Source organism: Vitis riparia, chromosome 19, assembly GCF_004353265.1.
Source record: "Vitis riparia cultivar Riparia Gloire de Montpellier isolate 1030 chromosome 19, EGFV_Vit.rip_1.0, whole genome shotgun sequence".
Taxonomy (NCBI): Eukaryota; Viridiplantae; Streptophyta; class Magnoliopsida; order Vitales; family Vitaceae; genus Vitis; species Vitis riparia.
The window spans coordinates 8,503,121-8,522,824 of NC_048449.1; the positions used below are offsets into that span (position 1 = coordinate 8,503,121).

At 38.3% G+C, this 19,704-nt stretch overlaps 2 protein-coding genes and 1 pseudogene across 2 annotated transcripts; all 3 read right to left on the bottom strand.

Annotated features, from left to right (window-relative positions):
- Nucleotides 1–8,697: 8,697 nt before the first annotated feature.
- On the bottom strand, nucleotides 8,698–9,993 carry LOC117908142 (receptor-like protein 7). The gene is made up of 3 exons (XM_034821806.1): nucleotides 9,901–9,993; nucleotides 9,595–9,842; nucleotides 8,698–9,370 (listed from the first exon to the last, which is right to left on the bottom strand). The coding sequence occupies exons 1-3, from the start codon at nucleotides 9,991–9,993 to the stop codon at nucleotides 8,698–8,700; spliced, it is 1,014 nt and encodes a 337-aa protein (XP_034677697.1).
- A 2,740-nt stretch (nucleotides 9,994–12,733) lies between these two features.
- Nucleotides 12,734–13,428, bottom strand: LOC117909158 (ABC transporter C family member 3-like). The gene is made up of 2 exons (XM_034823061.1): nucleotides 13,199–13,428; nucleotides 12,734–13,111 (listed from the first exon to the last, which is right to left on the bottom strand). Exons 1-2 carry the CDS (start codon nucleotides 13,410–13,412, stop codon nucleotides 12,987–12,989), a joined length of 339 nt encoding a protein of 112 aa, XP_034678952.1. The 5' UTR covers nucleotides 13,413–13,428; the 3' UTR covers nucleotides 12,734–12,986.
- A 247-nt stretch (nucleotides 13,429–13,675) lies between these two features.
- LOC117909157 lies at nucleotides 13,676–18,065 on the bottom strand (annotated as a pseudogene).
- Nucleotides 18,066–19,704: the final 1,639 nt, after the last annotated feature.

The window sequence follows — 19,704 nt, forward strand, 5'->3', positions numbered from 1 at the left end:
AATCATCAATTTAATATCGTTTCTTAAGGAATTGTGTAAGTTTGACTGATATTTCAGTCATCAATTTAGTATCATTTCTTAAGGAATAGTCTAAGGAGGGTTCATTTAGCATGGATCACATATCATACAAGTTAAGTATACTATAATTGTGGTAGTAGAAAATGCATATATCAATAAAGAGTGACTAGTAGACTAACCTCAAGGTCAGTCACTCTTTAATCATCTAGCTAGTGCTAACTTATCAAAGGCATAAGTGAAACTTTTGGAACTGTAATGGGCAAAAGTTATGTATTATCCTATTGTTCTATCAATACATAAAGCACTAATAAAGGATGCCTAATTCTCCCCCTCAAGTTGGAATATGGAGGTTATGAAGACTCAACTTGCGAATTAAGGGAGGAGAAAAAACAGTAGCTTCCAAAGCCTTGGTAAAGATATCATCCAATTGTTTCTTAGTATAAACATATGTAGTACAAACTAAACTAGCTCGAATTTTTTCATGAATCCTATGACAATACTAGCTTGGTGCGTTCATGAAATACTAGATTTGTAGCAATATGGAGAACAACTCTTATCACAAAACATGTTGGAAAGGAGCCATTGAATTTCACAAGAAGTTATAGCCATTACACGATATTTAGCTTCAGTGGAAAAGCAAGAAATTCTGTGTTGCTTCTTGGATTTACAAGATATAGGAGAAGAACCCAACAATATATAATACTTGGTAATGGAACGACGGGTTTCTAGACAAGTCACCCAATCAAAGTCACAAAACGCATTAAGTTGAAGTGTACTAGATGGAGAAAAAAGAATGTCGATCTCGACTGAGTGATTGTTCAATGTGTCAAAACAAGCGACGAGCAACATCCAAGATATGGTTGTTTAGGATTAGCCATGAATTGATTAAGAATTTGAACTAAGAAAATAGTGCTTGGACAACTAATAGTGAGATAGATGAGGCATCTAATAAGCCTATGATATAAAAGAAGATGAGACAATTGTGTTTTGAACCCAACTGAACCCAAAAATTAAGATTTGACTCATAAAAGTTACATAATTGATGAGAAGGATATAAAATGTGAAGAGACCAATATACCATTCAAAACTATTTTAAGTAATTTCTACCACAATGTTTGATAAACTTTTTTATCTTAATTTTTTTAATAATTATTTTGAAAATTTATTATTTTTAGAAAACTATATTTTTTTTAAATATCATTTAAAAAAATAATTTTGACATATTTTTAGTTATTTTTTACATACACAATTTTAAAAATATACATTTTTCAAGATGTTTGATTTTTAAATAATAATAATAATAATAATTTACTTTTATTATTTTTTTTAAATGGTGTATTTTTTTTCTAAATCACTAAATTAAATTAAATTAAATTTTATTGAGGTTTACAAAAGGACTAAAATTTAAATTAATGTTTTCGTACTCTTTTTTTTTTCATAGTTAATAAAGGTCATTTTTGGAAAGATAAAATATTCATATCATTTTTCTCAATTTTCACACTTTCTCTGGGTCTTGGGCTTAAATGGTAAACTTATATGGATTAAAGCTTAATTTTTGGGTCCAACTAGGTCCAAAACACAATTGTCCCAAAGAAGATTAGGTAAAAGGTCTCCATCAATTGAAGTAAGCGAGAGGTTGGGTTCTGTAGGTGTCTTGGTAGGCCGAGAACCAAGGAAGCTAGTATCCTCTAAAATATCAAGTGCATATATTTGTTGGGAAAAATAAATACCATGTCGGGAGCATGAAACTTCAAGTCTAAGAAAATATTTAAGTGGACCAAGATCTTTTAAGGCAAAGCAATCATGGAGATAATTCTTCAAAGTTGAAATGACAGAAAGATAATTGGTACAAACCAATTGTTGGCAATGTCAAATTACTTTATTTCCTAGCCCTGGATGGAATAGATAGTTATTTGTTTTGATCTCTATCTTTCTACCCGTAATAGGTATTGGTATTTACCCAGACTTTATTCTCTCATTATTAATTGACAAGGTTGAAGCTATTCTATCTAATTTTTATTTTATTATTATTTTTATATATACAGATAGATTTCATGAATAAAAAAAAAAAAAAAAAATTAAGCTTTTGGTTTTTATAATTGGTGCACGCCTCTAACCTTAGGCTTCCCTAGATTTGATCAAAGCATAAAAAAATGGCTATAAAAGCCAATAAAATTAATTAATCTAGAGAAAAAGTAACTCATATTTGTGATTTGGATGTTTCCAGATCAATTCCAATCTGCTAAAGTCGTTGAAGAAGTTATAAATCTCGTTTACTTGCTATTCTTCCACCTAATCTCTCCTTACACGAATCCAAACACGCAAGAGAAGTATAAACTATTCTTCCTCCCTAAGAGTGGTTAGAGTTTCTCTTTGGAAGATAAAAGACAAAAGATTGAAGCCCTGATCCCTAAGAGGGTATTTATAGATCATCCTATGAGTTTAAGTGACTTGTGCCTAGGTATTCACAAAATAACATTCAAGTGTCCTAAAGCTCTAAAGACTTTTGAGTAGGTTGTAATGTTATTTGGATTAAAAAAATGCTAAAGCTACATATCAACATTCTATGAATGTAATTTTTCATGATTTAATTGGTAAAATAATGGAGATATATATTGATGATATAATAGTCAGGGTTCCATAGGTAGTTTTCAGCCCAAGATAATATAGGCAAAAAAAAAAAAAAAAAAAAGCAACCAATCTATTATTTCAGTCGATTGATAACTAAAGTAGGAAAGAATTATTCTCCAATATGAGTATTATATCTAGCACTACTTTTTTCCCATAAAGCTCAAACATTGTATGTTGCCTACCATAGTCTAGATGGTAGCAAAAATAGATGTAGTAAAACACGATGTTGTCACACCCTATCCCTCAAAGGTTGAATGGGAAATAAATATTAGCCGTCCATCTTAAAAGATTGCATTGATATGCATGAGATGTCAAGCATGCCAACGATTGAGATCTTTACATCATCTCTAGGCCTAAAAGAATTGGGAGAAGCTCAAGCAATGCATATGGAGTTAGAAGAATTGGAAGAGTCTCGATTCAGATCTTTGGATCATCTCTAAGCCTAAAAGAGACAAGTTGCTTGGGCCTGTGACAAGAGGGCAAAGAGAAAAGTTTTTAATGGTAACCCATTCATCTTCAGTTTAAATTTTGTACCGTTTTTCTTTTCATTTTTAAGTTTTATTTTTTTAAAATATTTTTCTAAATTTAAGTTGACTAATTAAAAGGTGTTTGATATAGATAAAACTATCTCACCAACATTTTTATTTTTTCAAAGACACAGATTACGGGCATTTTCTTAATGACTTGCACTAGATTTAAAATTCTCTCTCACAATCTGCTATCGTAGGACTACGTTTGCATTAAATCCTCCTCCTTCGCCTCCTTGTTGATTGAGGATGTTGCCTGTTTATTGGAATGGTTTGGGCGAAGATTCCATTCTCCCAAAATAGAATGTAGCCAATACTCAACCCCGCCACCACCCCACACCCGTATCCCATCCATGCTGTTAAGGATACTTAGCTTTTCCATTACAATTTACCATATGTATCATATTTGACCCTTGATTACATGCTATTCCTTTGTAATCAGTTTGATATTATTTCTTACTTTCTATTTCTTTTGTAATTTGCAATATTCTGTAAATGATTATAAATAGAAAACTCTCACCACCTTCTAAAGTGTGGTGGTTTTGGCAAATATTCTTATGGTATCAGAGCCAATCTGGTTTAGCAACCCCAATCCATTTTTCTCCATGGCTTCCGAATCCTCTCATCTTCTTCCTTTCAACACTCTAATCCACATGATCACCATCAAACTTTCTTCCTCCAATTATCTTCTCTGGAAAAGCCAACTTCTTCCTCTCCTTGAGAGTCAAGACCTGTTGGGCTACGTTGATGGAACTCTTGTTCCACCACCCCGTTTTGAACCAGAAACTTCTACCACACTCAGCACGAAATATCTGGCATGGAAAGCAGCTGATCAACAGCTTCTCTGTCTCTTGCTCTCCTCTCTCACCGAGGAAGCCATTGCTGTCGTTGTTGGTCTCTCCACTGCCCGTGAAGTTTGGCTCGCATTGGAGAATACATTCAGCCATCATTCGAAAGCCCGTGAACTACGACTTAAGGATGACTTGCAGCTGATGAAACGCGGCACCAAACCCGTTGCTGAGTATGCCCGTACCTTCAAAACACTTTGTGACCAGCTTCATGCCATTGGAAGACCCGTCGAGGACACTGACAAAGTGCACTAGTTCCTTCGTGGACTCGGCACCGATTTTTCCAGTTTTTCTACAGCTCAGATGGCTCTCACCCCTCTCCCCTATTTTGCAGATCTAGTTTACAAAGCTGAAAGCTTTGAGTTGTTCCAGCGATCCCTCGAGTCTTCTGAACCCACCACTGCGGCATTCACAGCCACTAATCGCAGTCGCACCACTTCCCATGGAACTCCATTTGCTTTCCGTAACAACCAGCGAGGTCGTTCTCATTCCCACAACAACAACTCTTCCAACCGAGGACGAACCTACTCTGGTCATGTTCATCGACCACCTCGCTGCCAAATTTGTCGCATAGAGGGCCATTATGCTGACCGCTGCAACCAACGGTATGCTCGGACTGATTCCTCTGCTCATCTTGCCGAGGCCTTCAACACATCTTGTTCTCTTTCTGGACCCGAGGCTGCTGACTGGTTTTTGGACACCGGAGCTTCGGCTCATATGACCACCAATCCATCTATTTTGGATCAGTCCAAAAATTACATGGGTAAGGATTCTGTGATCGTAGGAAACGGTGCCTCTCTACCCATTACCCACACTGGTACTCTTTCTCCTGTTCCAAATATTCACTTATTAGATGTCTTGGTTGTCCCTCATCTCACTAAAAATCTTCTTTCAATTAGTAAATTAACGTCTGATTTTCCTCTCTCCGTTACATTTACTAATAATCTTTTTACTGTCCAGAATCGTCAATCAGGAAGGGTGGTGGCGACCGGTAAAAGAGATGGAGGGTTATATGTGCTGGAGCGCGGCAACTCTGCCTTTATTTCTGTCCTTAAAAATAAATCTCTACGTGCTTCATATGATTTATGGCATGCTCGCCTAGGTCATGTGAATTATTCTGTAATTTCTTTTTTAAATAAAAAAGGACATATTTCTCTTACGTCTTTATTGCCTTCTCCCTCACTATGTAGTACTTGTCAACTTGCGAAAAATCATCGATTACCTTATTCCCGAAATGAACATAGGTCGTCTCATGTGTTAGATCTTATTCATTGTGACCTTTGGGGCCCTTCCCCCATCAAATCAAATTCAGGTTTTCTTTACTATGTTATTTTTATTGATGATTATTCCCGGTTTACTTGGCTTTATCCTTTGAAATTTAAATCTGATTTCTTTGATATTTTTCTTCAATTTCAAAAATTTGTGGAAAACCAACATTCCGCTCGTATCAAGGTTTTTCAAAGTGATGGAGGTGCTGAATTTACTAATACTTGCTTCAAAGCTCACTTACGTACTTCTGGCATCCATCATCAACTCTCTTGTCCATATACACCTGCTCAAAATGGTCGTGCTGAGAGAAAACATCGTCATGTGACTGAGACTGGCTTGGCCCTTCTCTTCCACTCTCACCTTTCTCCTCGTTTCTAGGTTGACGCTTTCAGCACTGCAACTTATATCATCAACCGGTTGCCCACTCCACTTCTTGGTGGTAAGTCACCCTTTGAACTTTTATACGGCTACTCTCCGCATTATGAGAATTTTCATCCTTTTGGTTGTCGTGTTTATCCTTGCTTGCGTGATTATATGCCTAACAAACTTTCTCCCCGCAGCATTCCTTGCATTTTCTTGGGTTATAGTCCCTCTCATAAAGGGTTTCGTTGTCTTGATCCCACCACCTCTAGGCTATACATCACCCGCCACGCTCAATTTGATGAAACTCACTTTCCTACTGCCCCAAGCTCCCAGGCCCAACCTCTTTCCTCTCTTCATATTTCAAATTTCTTGGAACCACGTCTTCACCATATTGATCCACCCCCCCTTCCCCTACATTTCCTTCCCCGCACATTCCTCGATCCAACTCCTCTCCATGTAATATTTGTTCTGATCTTGTGGATGAGTCTGTGCAGGTTGATACTTCTCTTGCAGGTTCCTCTTTGCCACCCTTGGCTTCCAGTCCACATTCTATTGAGCTTGCTGCTGATTCCTCTTCTTCTTTGGGCTCTCATCCTATGATCACACAAGCCAAAGCTGGTATTTTCAAGACTCGTCATCCAGCAAATCTTGGTGTCTTGGGCTCCTCTGGACTTCTTTCTGCTCTTCTTGCATCCACTGAGCCAAAAGGATTCAAATCTGCTGCTAAGAATCCTTCTTGGCTTGCTGCCATGGATGAAGAAGTTCAAGCTTTACAACAAAATGGTACTTGGATTTTGGTCCCTCGGCCTGTCAACACCAACATCGTGGGCTCTAAATGGGTGTTTCGCACTAAATATTTTCTGGATGGATCCGTCGAGCGTCTTAAGGCTCGCCTTGTTGCTAAAGGTTATACCCAGGTACCTGGTCTCGACTACACAGACACTTTCAGTCCGGTTGTCAAAGATACTACTGTCCGTGTTGTGCTTTCTCTTGCTGTCACAAATAAATGGCCTCTTCGGCAACTTGATGTCAAGAATGCTTTCCTCAATGGCACCCTTACTGAACATGTTTATATGGAACAACCTCCTGGGTATATTGATTCTCGTTTTCCCACTCATGTATGCCTGTTAAAGAAAGCCCTCTATGGTTTAAAGCAAGCTCCTCGTGCCTGGTTTTAACGTTTCAGCTCATTTCTTCTTACACTCGGTTTTTCTTCTAGCCGCGCTGACACCTCTCTTTTTGTCTTTCATCAGTAGTCTAGCCTTATTGATTTACTTCTTTATGTTGATGACATTATTGTTACTGGCAACAACCCATCACTTCTTAACAGTTTTACTCACAAGCTTCATTCTGAGTTTGCTACCAAGGATTTGGGCTCCCTCAGTTACTTTCTTGGTCTTGAAGCTTCGCCCACTCCTGATGGTCTCTTTATCAGTCAGTTAAAATATGCTCGAGATATTCTTACTCGTGCTCAGATGCTCGACAGCAAACCTGTTCACACCCCCATGGTTGTTTCCCAACACCTGACTGTTGTTGGTTCTCCTTTCTCTAATCCTACTCTCTATCGATCTCTTGTTGGCGCCCTTCAGTACTTGACCATTACGCGTCCAGATATTGCCCATGTTGTCAATTCTGTCAGCCAATTTTTGCACGCCCCTACTACAGATCATTTTCTTGCTCTCAAACGTATTCTTCGCTATGTTAAGGGCACACTCCACTTTGGCCTTACCTTTCGTCCATCCACTATTCCTAGTGAGCTAGTGGCTTATTCGGATGCTGATTGGGCTGGCTGTCCCGATACTCGTCGTTCTACATCCGGCTACTCTATTTATCTTGGTAACAATCTAGTATCTTGGAGTGCAAAGAAGCAACCTACTGTCTCACGCTCTAGCTGTGAATCTGAGTATCGTGCCCTTGCTATGACTGCTGCTGAACTTCTTTGGCTTACGCATCTTTTGCATGACCTCAAGGTCCCCATTCCACAGCAGCCCCTACTCTTATGTGACAACAAAAGTGCTATCTTTTTGAGTTCCAATCCTGTTTCTCACAAGCGGGCCAAGCATGTTGAATTAGATTACCACTTCCTTCGGGAACTCGTCGTCGCTGGCAAACTTCGCACCCAGTATGTGCCCTCCCACCTCCAGGTTGCTGACATATTCACCAAAAGTGTCTCTCGACCTCTCTTTGAATTTTTCCGATCCAAGCTTCACATTCGTTCCAATCCGACGCTCAGCTTGCGGGGGGGGGGGTGTTAAGGATACTTAGCTTTTCCATTACAATTTACCATATGTATCATATTTGACCCTTGATTACATGCTATTCCTTTGTAATCAGTTTGATATTATTTCCTACTTTCTATTTCTTTTGTAATCAGTTTGATATTATTTGATTTGCAATATTCTGTAAATGATTATAAATAGAAAACTCTCACCACCTTCTAAAGTGTGGTGGTTTTGGCAAATATTCTTACATGCCACTCTCCAATCAAATTCAATTCTCGGATCAGAGTCCAAGAGTCGTTCATGAGTTGATGCCTCTGCTTCCTCATCGACTCTGCATTTCCTGGATAATGGAAATCCGCATAACATTGGGTTCCCCTCGTATGATTTTAGAGGAAATGTGTTGAATTGACCTCCGTTAGGTATGGCTCCTTCGAGGTTGTTTCCTGCCAATTCCAAGAAGGAATGGAATGTTGGACTTGTTAACTGCACAGGAATCTCCCCTGATAGCTTGTTGTTGGAGAGAGCCAATGACTCAAGCTGGTGAGCATTCTCCAGTGATGATGGTATAGGGTCATCAAGGTTGTTACCAGACAAGTCCAGGATATGCAATGACTTAAACTCTCCTATGGACTCTGGGATTTTCCCTTCCAATTGATGATTGGAGAGATCAATACTTGTGAAAACATCTAGAATCCTTTCTAGTTGAAACTCTCCTCCTTTCATTGTTATCTTCATTGAGCTCTGAAACACATAATAACCCCTTTTGACTCCAAGGTAATTTGGTCCGGATTTTTCATCTTCCTCTTTCATCATTTCTTTCTAAGTATGGAAGTACTCAGAGGGCAACTGGCTTACGAAGGCATTGGAAGATAGGTCAATCACATGAAACATTGGAAAGGCATTCCTCATCCGGGGATGTTTAATCTGGCCATAGAACCTATTGGAGTGCAGGATGAGAACTTGCAGTTGTTGTAAATTCTCCAACCTGAACGGAAAAATACCATTTATCTGGTTGTTAACCTGGTCTAAAACCTTCAATTTTTGACAACCATACAAAGAGCTCGGCACCTTTCCTTCTAATTGATTTCCGTTGAACACAAGTATAGTTAATGATTCTGCATAAACCCGAGGCATGGCTCCCTTCAAACCATTCCCACCTAGATTTAGTACTGACAGAGAACTGCTGAAGTTACCTAGACAGCTTGGTATTGTGCCATCCAAATTGTTATTGGATAGATCAAGGACTTCAAGTACAATTTCACTGCAAATTGATGTAGGAATTTCTCCATGGAACTTATTGCCTGCAACTGTAAAGAAGGCTGCATTGTAGAGGTATGAACCAATGTCAGCAGGGATGATCGATGTGAAACTATTATTTGAGTAATCCAGAAAATGAGCATCTTGGGGAAAAACTGGAGGACCTTGTATGTTGTTAGAGTGAAGGTCCAGAAAAAGCAAATATATATAGAGGTGTAGAAGCATTTGGAAAAGGCTGATCCATACCAGTAAGGAAGTTCAAAGAAAGATTCAGAAATCTCAATGGCCTAATCCAAATCCAAGTAGGAATGTGACCCCTTGATTCTGTTGTTGGATAGGTCCAGCTCAACCAAATTCTGAAAGTTTTGGAGGAAAGTTGGGAATTCTACCATATTGCATGAATATGATACTAATGTCTGAAATTGGGGAAAGGTTGAATTAGGACTAGCAGTCAATGACCAGTGATTATCAGATAGATCAAGATAACGAGGAGTGGTCAAGTTTGAGAACATGTCCAAGTCCATGCTACCTTTGAAGTCATTGGAAGAAAGATAAATGACTTCTAGACTCGTGAGTTGAGCAATCCATCTTGGAATAGGGCCCTGCAACACGTTATCACTAAGATCTAGCTCCTTCAAAAATGGGGAAGGCTTGTAAGGAAGCTGGGTAGGCAGAGCTTGGAGTCGGTTCTCGTGAAGATCTAATACCTTCAATGATGGGAATATAAACAAAGAATAATTTATTACACCATCAAGTGAGGCAGACAAGATCGCTGTCTGGAGACAAACTAGTGATCATCTTGTTTGGTAGAATCAGAGATGAAATTGATTCACTGAAATGGTTTGATGAAAGGTCCATAGTTTCAAGTTTTGTGAGGTTGACAATGGAATGTGGGGTTTTTCCTGAGAAATTGTTAGATGAGAGGTCCAAACTCTGCAGCTGCCTGAGGTTGCCAATTGAACTTGGGATTGAACCATGAAAATGGTTTGACGAGAGGTCCAAACTTTTCAGCTGTACAAGCTTACCTATCCCTTTGAAATGGTTCGATGAAAGGTCCAAATTCTGTAGCTTTCTAAGGCTGCCAATTGAGTTTGGGGGATAGGACCACTGATATTAAGACCATTAAGATCTAAGTCAATTTATTATTAAATTACATCTAATATAATATTATGATATTTGATTGTAAAATGTCTAATTTTAAAATATATATTAATATTAAAATTATGATTCATTTAATTCAATTGTATTAAACAATATAAAATAAATTATGATATATGTATAATTTTTTAATATTTAATTAATTATTATGATATTAAAAACATTATAAAGAAAATTACATAATTTTTATATTTTTGGTAATCAATTAAAAGAAAATTTTGCATTTAATTATAAAATAATTATAATTAATTTGCTCTTTAAAATATTCTTTTAATATTTTCTTTATATAATGAGTTTAACTATATATATGTTTAGTCCATATTATATAACAAGGGTAAGTTTGACCAGATGGTAAGTGGGTTGAACCTCAAACCTTTTGGTTTGGGGTTCAGATCTTCTCGTATATCGCCATATATCGCGATATTTTCCTCCTTGATCCCTACCTTTAATAGGGATGAACTAGCTACCTTGGAAAGATATCCACCTTTTCTTATCATCCCTTTCTCTAATCATTTGTGATTTATTAAAGGCTTAGCTAAGATTAATGTAAATATATTGAATTAAACTAAATCATGAGAGATTTTATTGAAAACTAAATGATTATAAAAGTTGTATCCAAACTCAAAAGTTTTTTTCTTTCTTTTTTAATTTGCTCTCTCTGTTCATAAAGAAATTTATGGTATTTATAAAAAACCTAACCCTAAAAACAAAAATAGAAGTGCTAAAATGTCCAATGAGAAGCAAAAAAGCCAAATGGGGAAAGTCTCAAAGTGAAATTCTGGAAATTATAGTTTGTATAAAAAATTTCGATACCTTCGTAGTGGTGTCAAAATGCATTTTGATAAATGTCTAAACCTTATAGGCCTCTAGCATGCTTCTAATGTGGTATTGGGTTGATTATGACATGTATCATAATGTATCTTTTTGTATTATGATGTATTGAAATATTGCATCTTACATCAAAATTGTATCTTAATATATCTTTTTGTATCTTGATGTATTGAAATGTTGCACCTTGTATTGAAATTGTATCTCCATGTATTGATATTCATTTTGATAAACCCTAAAATTTTTTGTATCTTCAGAATGCTTTTGTAGGAAAATTTGGATACCTCTACTATATTGAAATGTTTATCAAAATTAATCTTTCATATTGAAATGCATTTTGATAAACTCCTAAACTCACTGGATCTTTGAGAGGTTGAGGTTGGTGATTTTCAATACCTTATTGTGGCATCGAAATCAATATTGAAATGCATTTTTTGTATCAAAATGGTGTCCTCGCATCAAATTGTGTATCGCTCGACATCAAAATATATTCTAATAACACCCCAAACTTATTGTGTTTGGATTGACTCTGCTCTCTTGTATTGAAGTTGTTAGGACAATGAGTCTTCAATGCATTTTGACAATTTCGTTTCATTCTATTTTTGGCCTAAGAATCTTCTTAGATAGTGACTTACTCTCCATTGAAGATCCAAGGTTGTTGTTCATCCAACCGAAAAGTCACAGGTATATCCAAGAAGGTTTGACTTGTGACAAGTTAGGTAATCAAAGGGGATAAAGTAAATTGATATATTTAAAAAAAAATGAAAATTAAAAAGGTTTGTTAAAGGACAATTCATTTGTTTGTTTTTATTTTTTTAAATAAGATATGATTGAATTAGAAGTTTTAAAATTGAGCTAAAATCTCTTAATTATTTTTTTTGACAACTTTGGGATTTTATTTTTAAGAAAGTTGATATTTTGTTTTTAAGAAAATTCTTTTCTTAATTAATTTTTAGAAAGTTGTTATTCTTTTTTTTTTTTTTAAGAAAATTATTTTTTTAGTTAATCTTTAGAAAGTAGATATTTTATTCCATTTCCAACCATTTTGGGTTTGGACATTACTGAGAGAGACTCAACCTAGCTAACTTGCTCTACCATTCCCAATCTCTCAAGAAAGATTCAACGATTGAATCTTGAGTTGTTGGAAGATTTGCATTCCTTCAACGAGGCTGAGGAGTATTCATTAGAGTAATTGGAGATTGTTACATTACAAACATGGATCAAGTAGTAGGTACTGAAAAATAAGCCTTAAGGGTAAAACAATAAAGTAAATCTATGTAACTTGATCTCATATAATGGATTTAGATTAGAGGTTTTAAATCTTATGATTTTATTATTATTATTATTATTATTTTATATCTCCATAGTAAGTGTGTGAGTTTTCCACAAAAATTAATGTGTTCTTTGCATGCTTGTTTACTTTTTTAAATATTTTGGATATTTTGTTAATCCTTGATAACTTGCTAGTTTAATTAGGTTAAAAACTCTACTCCCTATTTAAATCTAGTTATTAATTCTTAATCCTTATATTATAATTTTTAATTACACTCATGCATCCCCTGTGTGACCCTATTGGACCACGACTTTTTAGAAGTGATGTTGAAATCCACTCTTCCGTATCAAAATTCCTCTTTTTCGTTGCATTCCTCACTAGATGTAAAGATTGATCCTCAATTTGAGGCTTAGCAAATATTTAAGTTACAAGATAATGATATGCACTCAAAAGTTATTTAAAAGCCTATTTTTATATATGGAAAAACATCAGTTTTGAGTGCTAATCAACTACTACATATGGGATTGTCGTCATTGTCAAGCAAGGTTTTAAGTTGAAGTTTTTGAAGGGTGCATCACGTGGGCTTGCTGGTTCAGATATCACCCGCATTTTCAAGACTAGAATTTGACCTCACAGTGTACTCTGCTACAAGCTTGGCGAAAGATGACGACTTGTTCTCTAGCAATCTGGTTGGGGTATTGTATTCCTCAATTAGCCCTACATCATCGACATTTCCAGGGAAATAAATCAAGAAGAATGCAGATGAAGTTAAGAGTTCCATTAGTTCATCTTGATAGTACTAACCATGATCCAGAAGCAGAGCCATGTCACTATCAAGAACAGAAGTAATTCGATGTGCAATAGTTATGACTGTAGAATCGACAAAGTGTTGTCTAAGGGCTTGCTGAATCAGATTTTCTGTGGCTGTATCAACTGATGCAGTAGCTTCATCAAGCACCAAGACCTTGCTTTTCTTGAGTAGAACTCGGCCAAGACAAACCAGTTGCCTCTGACCCATGCTCCAATTCTCTCGATTCTCCCTACATGTCTACCATACTTAAGTATATCAATAAAATAAACAAAACCTACCTCCCAAATCTGCCCATCTGACTACTCTTCAAGTGGGTCAAGGTTGCTCCGTACAGTCCCTTCAAACATGGTTGGATCCTGAGGGATAATGCTTAGTCTGGACCGCAAATCATGTAGTCCAATGGAAGAGATGTTGGTACCATCTATCATAATCTGACTAGCAGCAGGTTCAACAATTCGAAAGAGGATCTGTATGAGGGTTGATTTACCGCTGCCAGTTCACCCTACAATGCCAGTCTTCATTCCTCCTAAACTGCAGAAATACATTACTTAAACACAGCATCTAAACTGCAAAACCGGCAGTCCATCTTGCAGCCAATTTCATTACCCTTATCTTAAAAATGAATTGGCACTAAAAAACCACCATATCAACAGTAAAGAAACTCTCATTTTGAGGCCATAGTAATTGACATGGTACATACAAATTGGCACCTCCTCAATATGCAATGCTTGTGATTGAGCCCCGGCTCAGCAGGATCAGAAAGGAACATGAGCATGCCATCAATTGTAAGAGTTATCCTGAATTAGGATTCCATTTTAAGTTGGTTTAAAATGAATCAAATTACTCGATAAGCAATGCACTACTCCAAATATTTTGCTAAGCAACATTTTGGAGTAAAGTTCTGTTTATACCAAAAATGGTTTTGAACCTACTGGCATTTTCAGGAACAGATATGATTGATAATCTAATCTGCAAGAGTACATGGCATCAGCAAGCGAAGAAAATAATTAATGTAATATGAGAAACATAAGGTGATCTTAACTACAGAGCATGAGATGTCATGTGACAAAGCCATGTGTTGGCTGGCATTAAATAACAAGAAGAGGTCCTAACAAGTTCACAATGGTTACCTGATACCAGATGCAGGTTGCAATCACAGGAATAAAGACAATGAAAACCTGCCATGCAACCTGTGACATAACTGCAATAATTCCCCGGAGCCGAATCAATGAGAAGGCAAATGCCCCAACTTGCATGGGAATGTTTGTGTCGATCGCATTTTGGTCTGTAGAAGCCTGAAAAAAAGGGAGGGATCAATTAAGTAATAATCTAACACTTCACTTTGGTCATTAGGGAAAAATGCAAGGCAGAAATAAATATATATTCATATTTGCACTTACTCTGTTTAGAATCCGTCCACTTGGGGTGGCATCAAAGAATGACATTGGGGCACGGAAAAGGCTCAAATGCATTTTATTGAAGAGTATAGTAGCTGTTACAAGAAACATGGCTCTAGAAAGGACGCTAAAAGAACTTCCAACAGCCAAAGCTACATAAACAATCATGAGAGTAGAACCTCTAACTGCAGGTTTCACATCATCTGACACGGGACTTGACCAAGCCATCCAATAATTGCTTCCAATCTGAAGCAGCTGAAAGAGAATCTGGGACAACAATATAAAGGGCACAAGAGCTCCTCCATATGCTGTCCTGATGTATTTCCAATAAACCCATAGCCCAACTTTACCTTTCTCTCTCTCCTCTTCTTGAACAAGCTGACCTTTTGGTCCATCTATCTCCTCTGCTTTACCATTTTGGCCACCTTTGTTTTCTTCTTTTTCTATAACTTCAGAAGTACCACCAATATTATCACTGTCCTCATGGATACTTAATTTTTCTGAAAGTGACCCTGCCTCTACAGAATTGAGTGCTAACAAAGCTATCTTATGTGCTCCAACAGGTTCCATAAAATCAGTTCCAGAGTCAAGAATTTCATTGTACTTTCCAGCTTCTGTAATCCTTCCATCTTTCACGACCTGCAGGGATGGTACATTTCTTAAGTTTATCTAATGGAAACAAAGGCAGGAAAGAAAAAACATGGTAATTACTCACCAGTATGAGATCAGCAGCAGGTAAGAACTCTACTTGATGTGTAACATAAATCACTGTTTTCGAACCCAAGAGACCCAGCAAACATTCCTGTTATATGAAGATTACTTACAAATAGGATCAATGAAAGGCTTGTTTTTTTTTTCTATTTTATTTATTCTAATATAAGGGAAAGGAAACAAAATAAACGGCAATGGCAGAGCAAGGGTCCCTAATTACCTCAGGTAGACCAAGAACCAAATCTCATATAGCCTATAGCAGTGCATATTTAAACATACAAGGATAGCTCAATTTCTACTTAATGCAATGGCATTGTATAGTTGTTTTATTTCATAGAATTATGAATATATGTATGTATGTATGTATCTATGCATGTATGTTGCTCAAACTCAGGATTTTAGAAGAGAAAGGAATTACCTTAAAGAGATGGGTTCCTGTAGGAGCATCCACAGCATTGAAGGGATCATCAAACAGATAAATATCAGCATTTTGGTAAAGCGCACGTGCAATCTGTATTCTTTGCTTCTGGCCACCACTCAAATTGATTCCCCGCTCACCTATAACTGTCTGATCGCCAAATGAGAGAACCTCCAGGTCCTTCAAGGAACATGCATCAAGGACCCTTTCATACCTTTCTCTATCCATCTCCTTACCAAACAAGACGTTCTCTTCTATCTTGCCACTCTGTATCCAAGGAGACTGAGCAACATAGGCCTTTGTTCCACACAGCTTAAGGATACCAGATATCTTAGGCACTTCTCCCAGCATACAAGAGAGTAAGCTTAACTTGCCTGAGCCTACAGTACCACAAACAGCAACCCTCATGCCACGGCACACCCGCAAATTAATATCCTTCAGTGTTGGATTAGGGGAAGATAAATCCCAAGAGAAGTTCCCATCCACTATCTCAATTGCTGTATCAGAACTACCTTTTGGAAGCCTCTCGATAACATCACTCTGCAGGTCATCCAGACAAAGAAAGGATGCAATTCTGTCAAGGGAAACTTTAGTCTGAGCTATCACTGAGATTAAGTCAGGAAGATGGTAAATGGGTTGTTGAAGTATCCTGAATGTTGCAATTGAAGATAAGATCTTCCCTGATTTGAGCGGGATCCCTAGAAGCATGCAAATTCCAAAGGTGACCACAGATAGAAATGTTGGGGCTCCCCAGGAAACAAAAGTGGTCGTGGCTGAAGTGTAAAGATATTTTTTTAAACACCCTGTCTCATTCTTCCGAAGGTCCATAATTTTAGACAAAAACTTCATCTCCCATCCCTGAAGCTTGAGAATCCTCATGTTTCTTAAGATCTCAGATGTTGCCTTCATCCTTTTACTTTTGATTCCATCAACTTGTCCTGAAACTTCTCTTGCCATTTCCCCAGTGGAACATTTGTCAACATAACAATTACAGTTGCAAAGGAAGCTGCAACTGAAGCAAGGCCCAGGTTTCTATACAAGATTAGCAAGGCTAAAGCAACTTGCATAATCAGTATCCATGGATCATGCATATACCAACTGAAACCCCCAATTCTCTCCGCATCAACAGACATAAAATTAATGATCTCCCCAGTAGTATGACCCTGCTTTGACTGGCAGGAAAGAGTCAAACCCTTGTTGTAGATCATTGTGATCAGTACTGCTCTGATCCTGATTCCAACCTGCTGCAATCTAAAGAACCAGTGCCTCACTGAAAGGCACTCAACAAGGTTCGCAACAAAAAAGGCCATAACCAAAAGATAGCCTTCATTTTTGAATTCCCTCCTCCCATTGAGATATTGAACAAAGGTGTCAATAAGATAGGGCCCAACATAAGATGCTAATGTGTTTACAAGTGCCAAGAAAGCCGTCAATAGGATTTCTGCCCAGCATGCAAAGATCAATGCTTTCACCAGCTTAAGCGTGGTCACTCCACTACTTCCACCACTATCACACTGGAGCTTATTACTAAATGCTGGAAAAACCCCCACAACGCTGTTGCTGGTATCAAGCTGAGGAACATCCTCAAGGTCTAATGTTTTCTTGTTACCCTCAGCAATCAAGGGACCGATCCAAGAGAAAGTAAGAAGGCTAAAAAAAACCAGCTTTTGAAAAGGGGGTCACAGTTGCTTCCCCCTTGGATTTATTGGACTCCACTCTACTTATACTGGTACTACCATTCAAAAGGGATTCCCTAAGAATTGATTCCTCGCCTTGATTCTTTCCCAAAAACCCCGAATAGCACAAGAACAGACCAGTTATGACGTAGACAATGTCGGGCACCAAAAATTGAACTTGTAGGGACTGGTCTTTCTTAACAATGTCTATAACAAGGCAATAACAAGAGATGGAGAAGTAAAATCCCCACCAAACTCTTAACAAAAATGGGAACTTTGGTTCAACAGAACCATGGAATTGAGTGTGCAAATATACACAAACTGCTCCCCAGGAAAGTGTTCTGAGCACTAAATCCAAAAGTGTGACCAGCTTTTCACCAGACCAGCCATTTCTATACCAATAAAAGTAGTTCAAAAAACACAAGAAGAAATTCAACAGTGACAGACCCTGACAGCATGCAAACGTTTGCTTATAGTACAAAAACCTAGTCCTCTTACAATTTTCAAGAGCACCCCCGTTGATTCTCTTGCACACCCATGATACAAACAGGAGAAGCAACAAGACTAGATGCAATGAGGCAGAAAAGGCACGTAAAAAGACGGGGTTTAGCAGAAAACCAATACCTAGGTACGTAACCATGGCTTCGAGCCCCACCATTTTTTGAGAACCTTTGGATTCCACTAAAATTGTAACGACCCACACCCAACCATGTAGATATTGTCCGCTTTGGGCCCACAATCCCATGGGACACAGCGAGGACGTTGTGTCTACATAGGGGGGTATTTGTGATGTCCCACATCGGATAGGGGAGCAAGTTCCTGGCGCTATATATGTAGAGACTCCTCTTAACCAAGTAGACGCGTTTTAAAACCGTGAGGGCCATTTGGGTCCAAAGCGGACAATATCTACACGGTTGGGAGTGGGTCGTTACAAATGGTATCAGAGCCGATCCCCGACCTCGGTGTGGGAGTTTGTTTGGCTCAGTAAAGAGTGTTTGTCTGTTTGACCCCGCAATCCCATGGGACACAACGAGGACGTTGTGTCTGCATGGGGGGGGGGGGGGGGGGTGTTTGTGATGTCCCACATCGGATAGGGGAGCAAGTTCCTAGTGCTATATATGTAGAGACTCCTCTTAACCAAGTAGACGCGTTTTAAAGCCGTGAAGGCCATTTGGGTTCAAAGCGGACAATATCTACACTGTTGGGAGTGGGTCGTTACAAATATTTGTGATGTCCCACATCGGATAGGGGAGCAAGTTCCTGACGCTATATATGTAGAGACTCCTCTTAACCAAGTAGACGCGTTTTAAAGCCGTGAGGCCATTTGGGTCCAAAGCGGACAATATCTACACGGTTGGGAGTGAGTCGTTACAAAATGGTATCAGAGCCGATCCCCGACCCCGGTGTGGGGGTTTGTTTGGCTCCGTAAGGGGTGTTGTTTGTTTGGCCCCACAATCCCATGGGACACAACGAGGACGTTGTGTCTGCATAGGGGGGTATTTGTGATGTCCCACATCGGATAAGGGAGCAAGTTCCTAGGGCTATATAGTTAGAGACTCCTCTTAACCAAGTAGACGCGTTTTAAAGCCGTGAGGGCCATTTGGGTCTAAAGTGGACAATATCTACATGGTTGGGAGTGGGTCGTTACAAATGGTATCAGAGCCGATCCCCGACCCCGGTGTAGGGGTTTGTTTGGCCTCGAAAGGGGTGTTTGCTTGTTTGGCCCTGTAATCCCATGGGACACAACGAGGACGTTGTGTCTGCATGGGGGGGTATTTGTGATGTCCCACATCGGATAGGGGAGCAAGTTCCTGACGCTATATAGTTAAAGACTCCTCTTAACCAAGTAGACGCGTTTTGAAGCGGTGAGGGCCCCCTTGGGCCCAAAGCGAACAATCTCTACATGGTTGGGAGCGGGTGGTTACAAAAATGGTATTTTGGAGGTGTGCTCATGAATTGGCACTTGACAATGAAGATTTTTTGGTACTTCATATATGAGAAATAAGATGGGATGTCACTGGTTTTTTAAGAGTGTATTCCACATGAGAAAGTCAGTCAATGGATACTTCCATGGGCGTCGGATAACTTGGCAGCCATCGAATGTTGACGGACATGGCAAAGAAGCTAGGCAGGCATGAAGAGAGAGACAACTTCAAGGACATAGAGACAATTTTCTTGTTTCCCTTTTTTTTATTGATCATCTTTTTAGTAGAATTTTCATTGCCAAATATTTTTATTTCCAAAATCCAAAAGATTTATGATTTATTTTTTTGATTCACATTTCATTCCAACAAACT

Bases quoted from the DNA above. Each gene is read 5' to 3' on its own strand.
- LOC117908142 (XM_034821806.1), bottom strand. From the start codon at position 9,993: ATGGACCTTTCATCAAACCATTTCAGTGAATCAATTTCATCTCTGATT. The intron at 9,843-9,900 runs GTCTGCCTCACT...CCATCATTGAAG, and splicing joins TGTCTCCAGACAGCGATCTT to GTATTAGATCTTCACGAGAA. The intron at 9,371-9,594 runs GTCATTGACTGC...GGTATGGATCAG, and splicing joins GATCTATCTGATAATCACTG to CCTTTTCCAAATGCTTCTAC.
- LOC117909158 (XM_034823061.1), bottom strand. From the start codon at position 13,412: ATGGGTCAGAGGCAACTGGTTTGTCTTGGCCGAGTTCTACTCAAGAAA. The intron at 13,112-13,198 runs GTTAGTACTATC...TCGATGATGTAG, and splicing joins GGCTCTGCTTCTGGATCATG to GGCTAATTGAGGAATACAAT.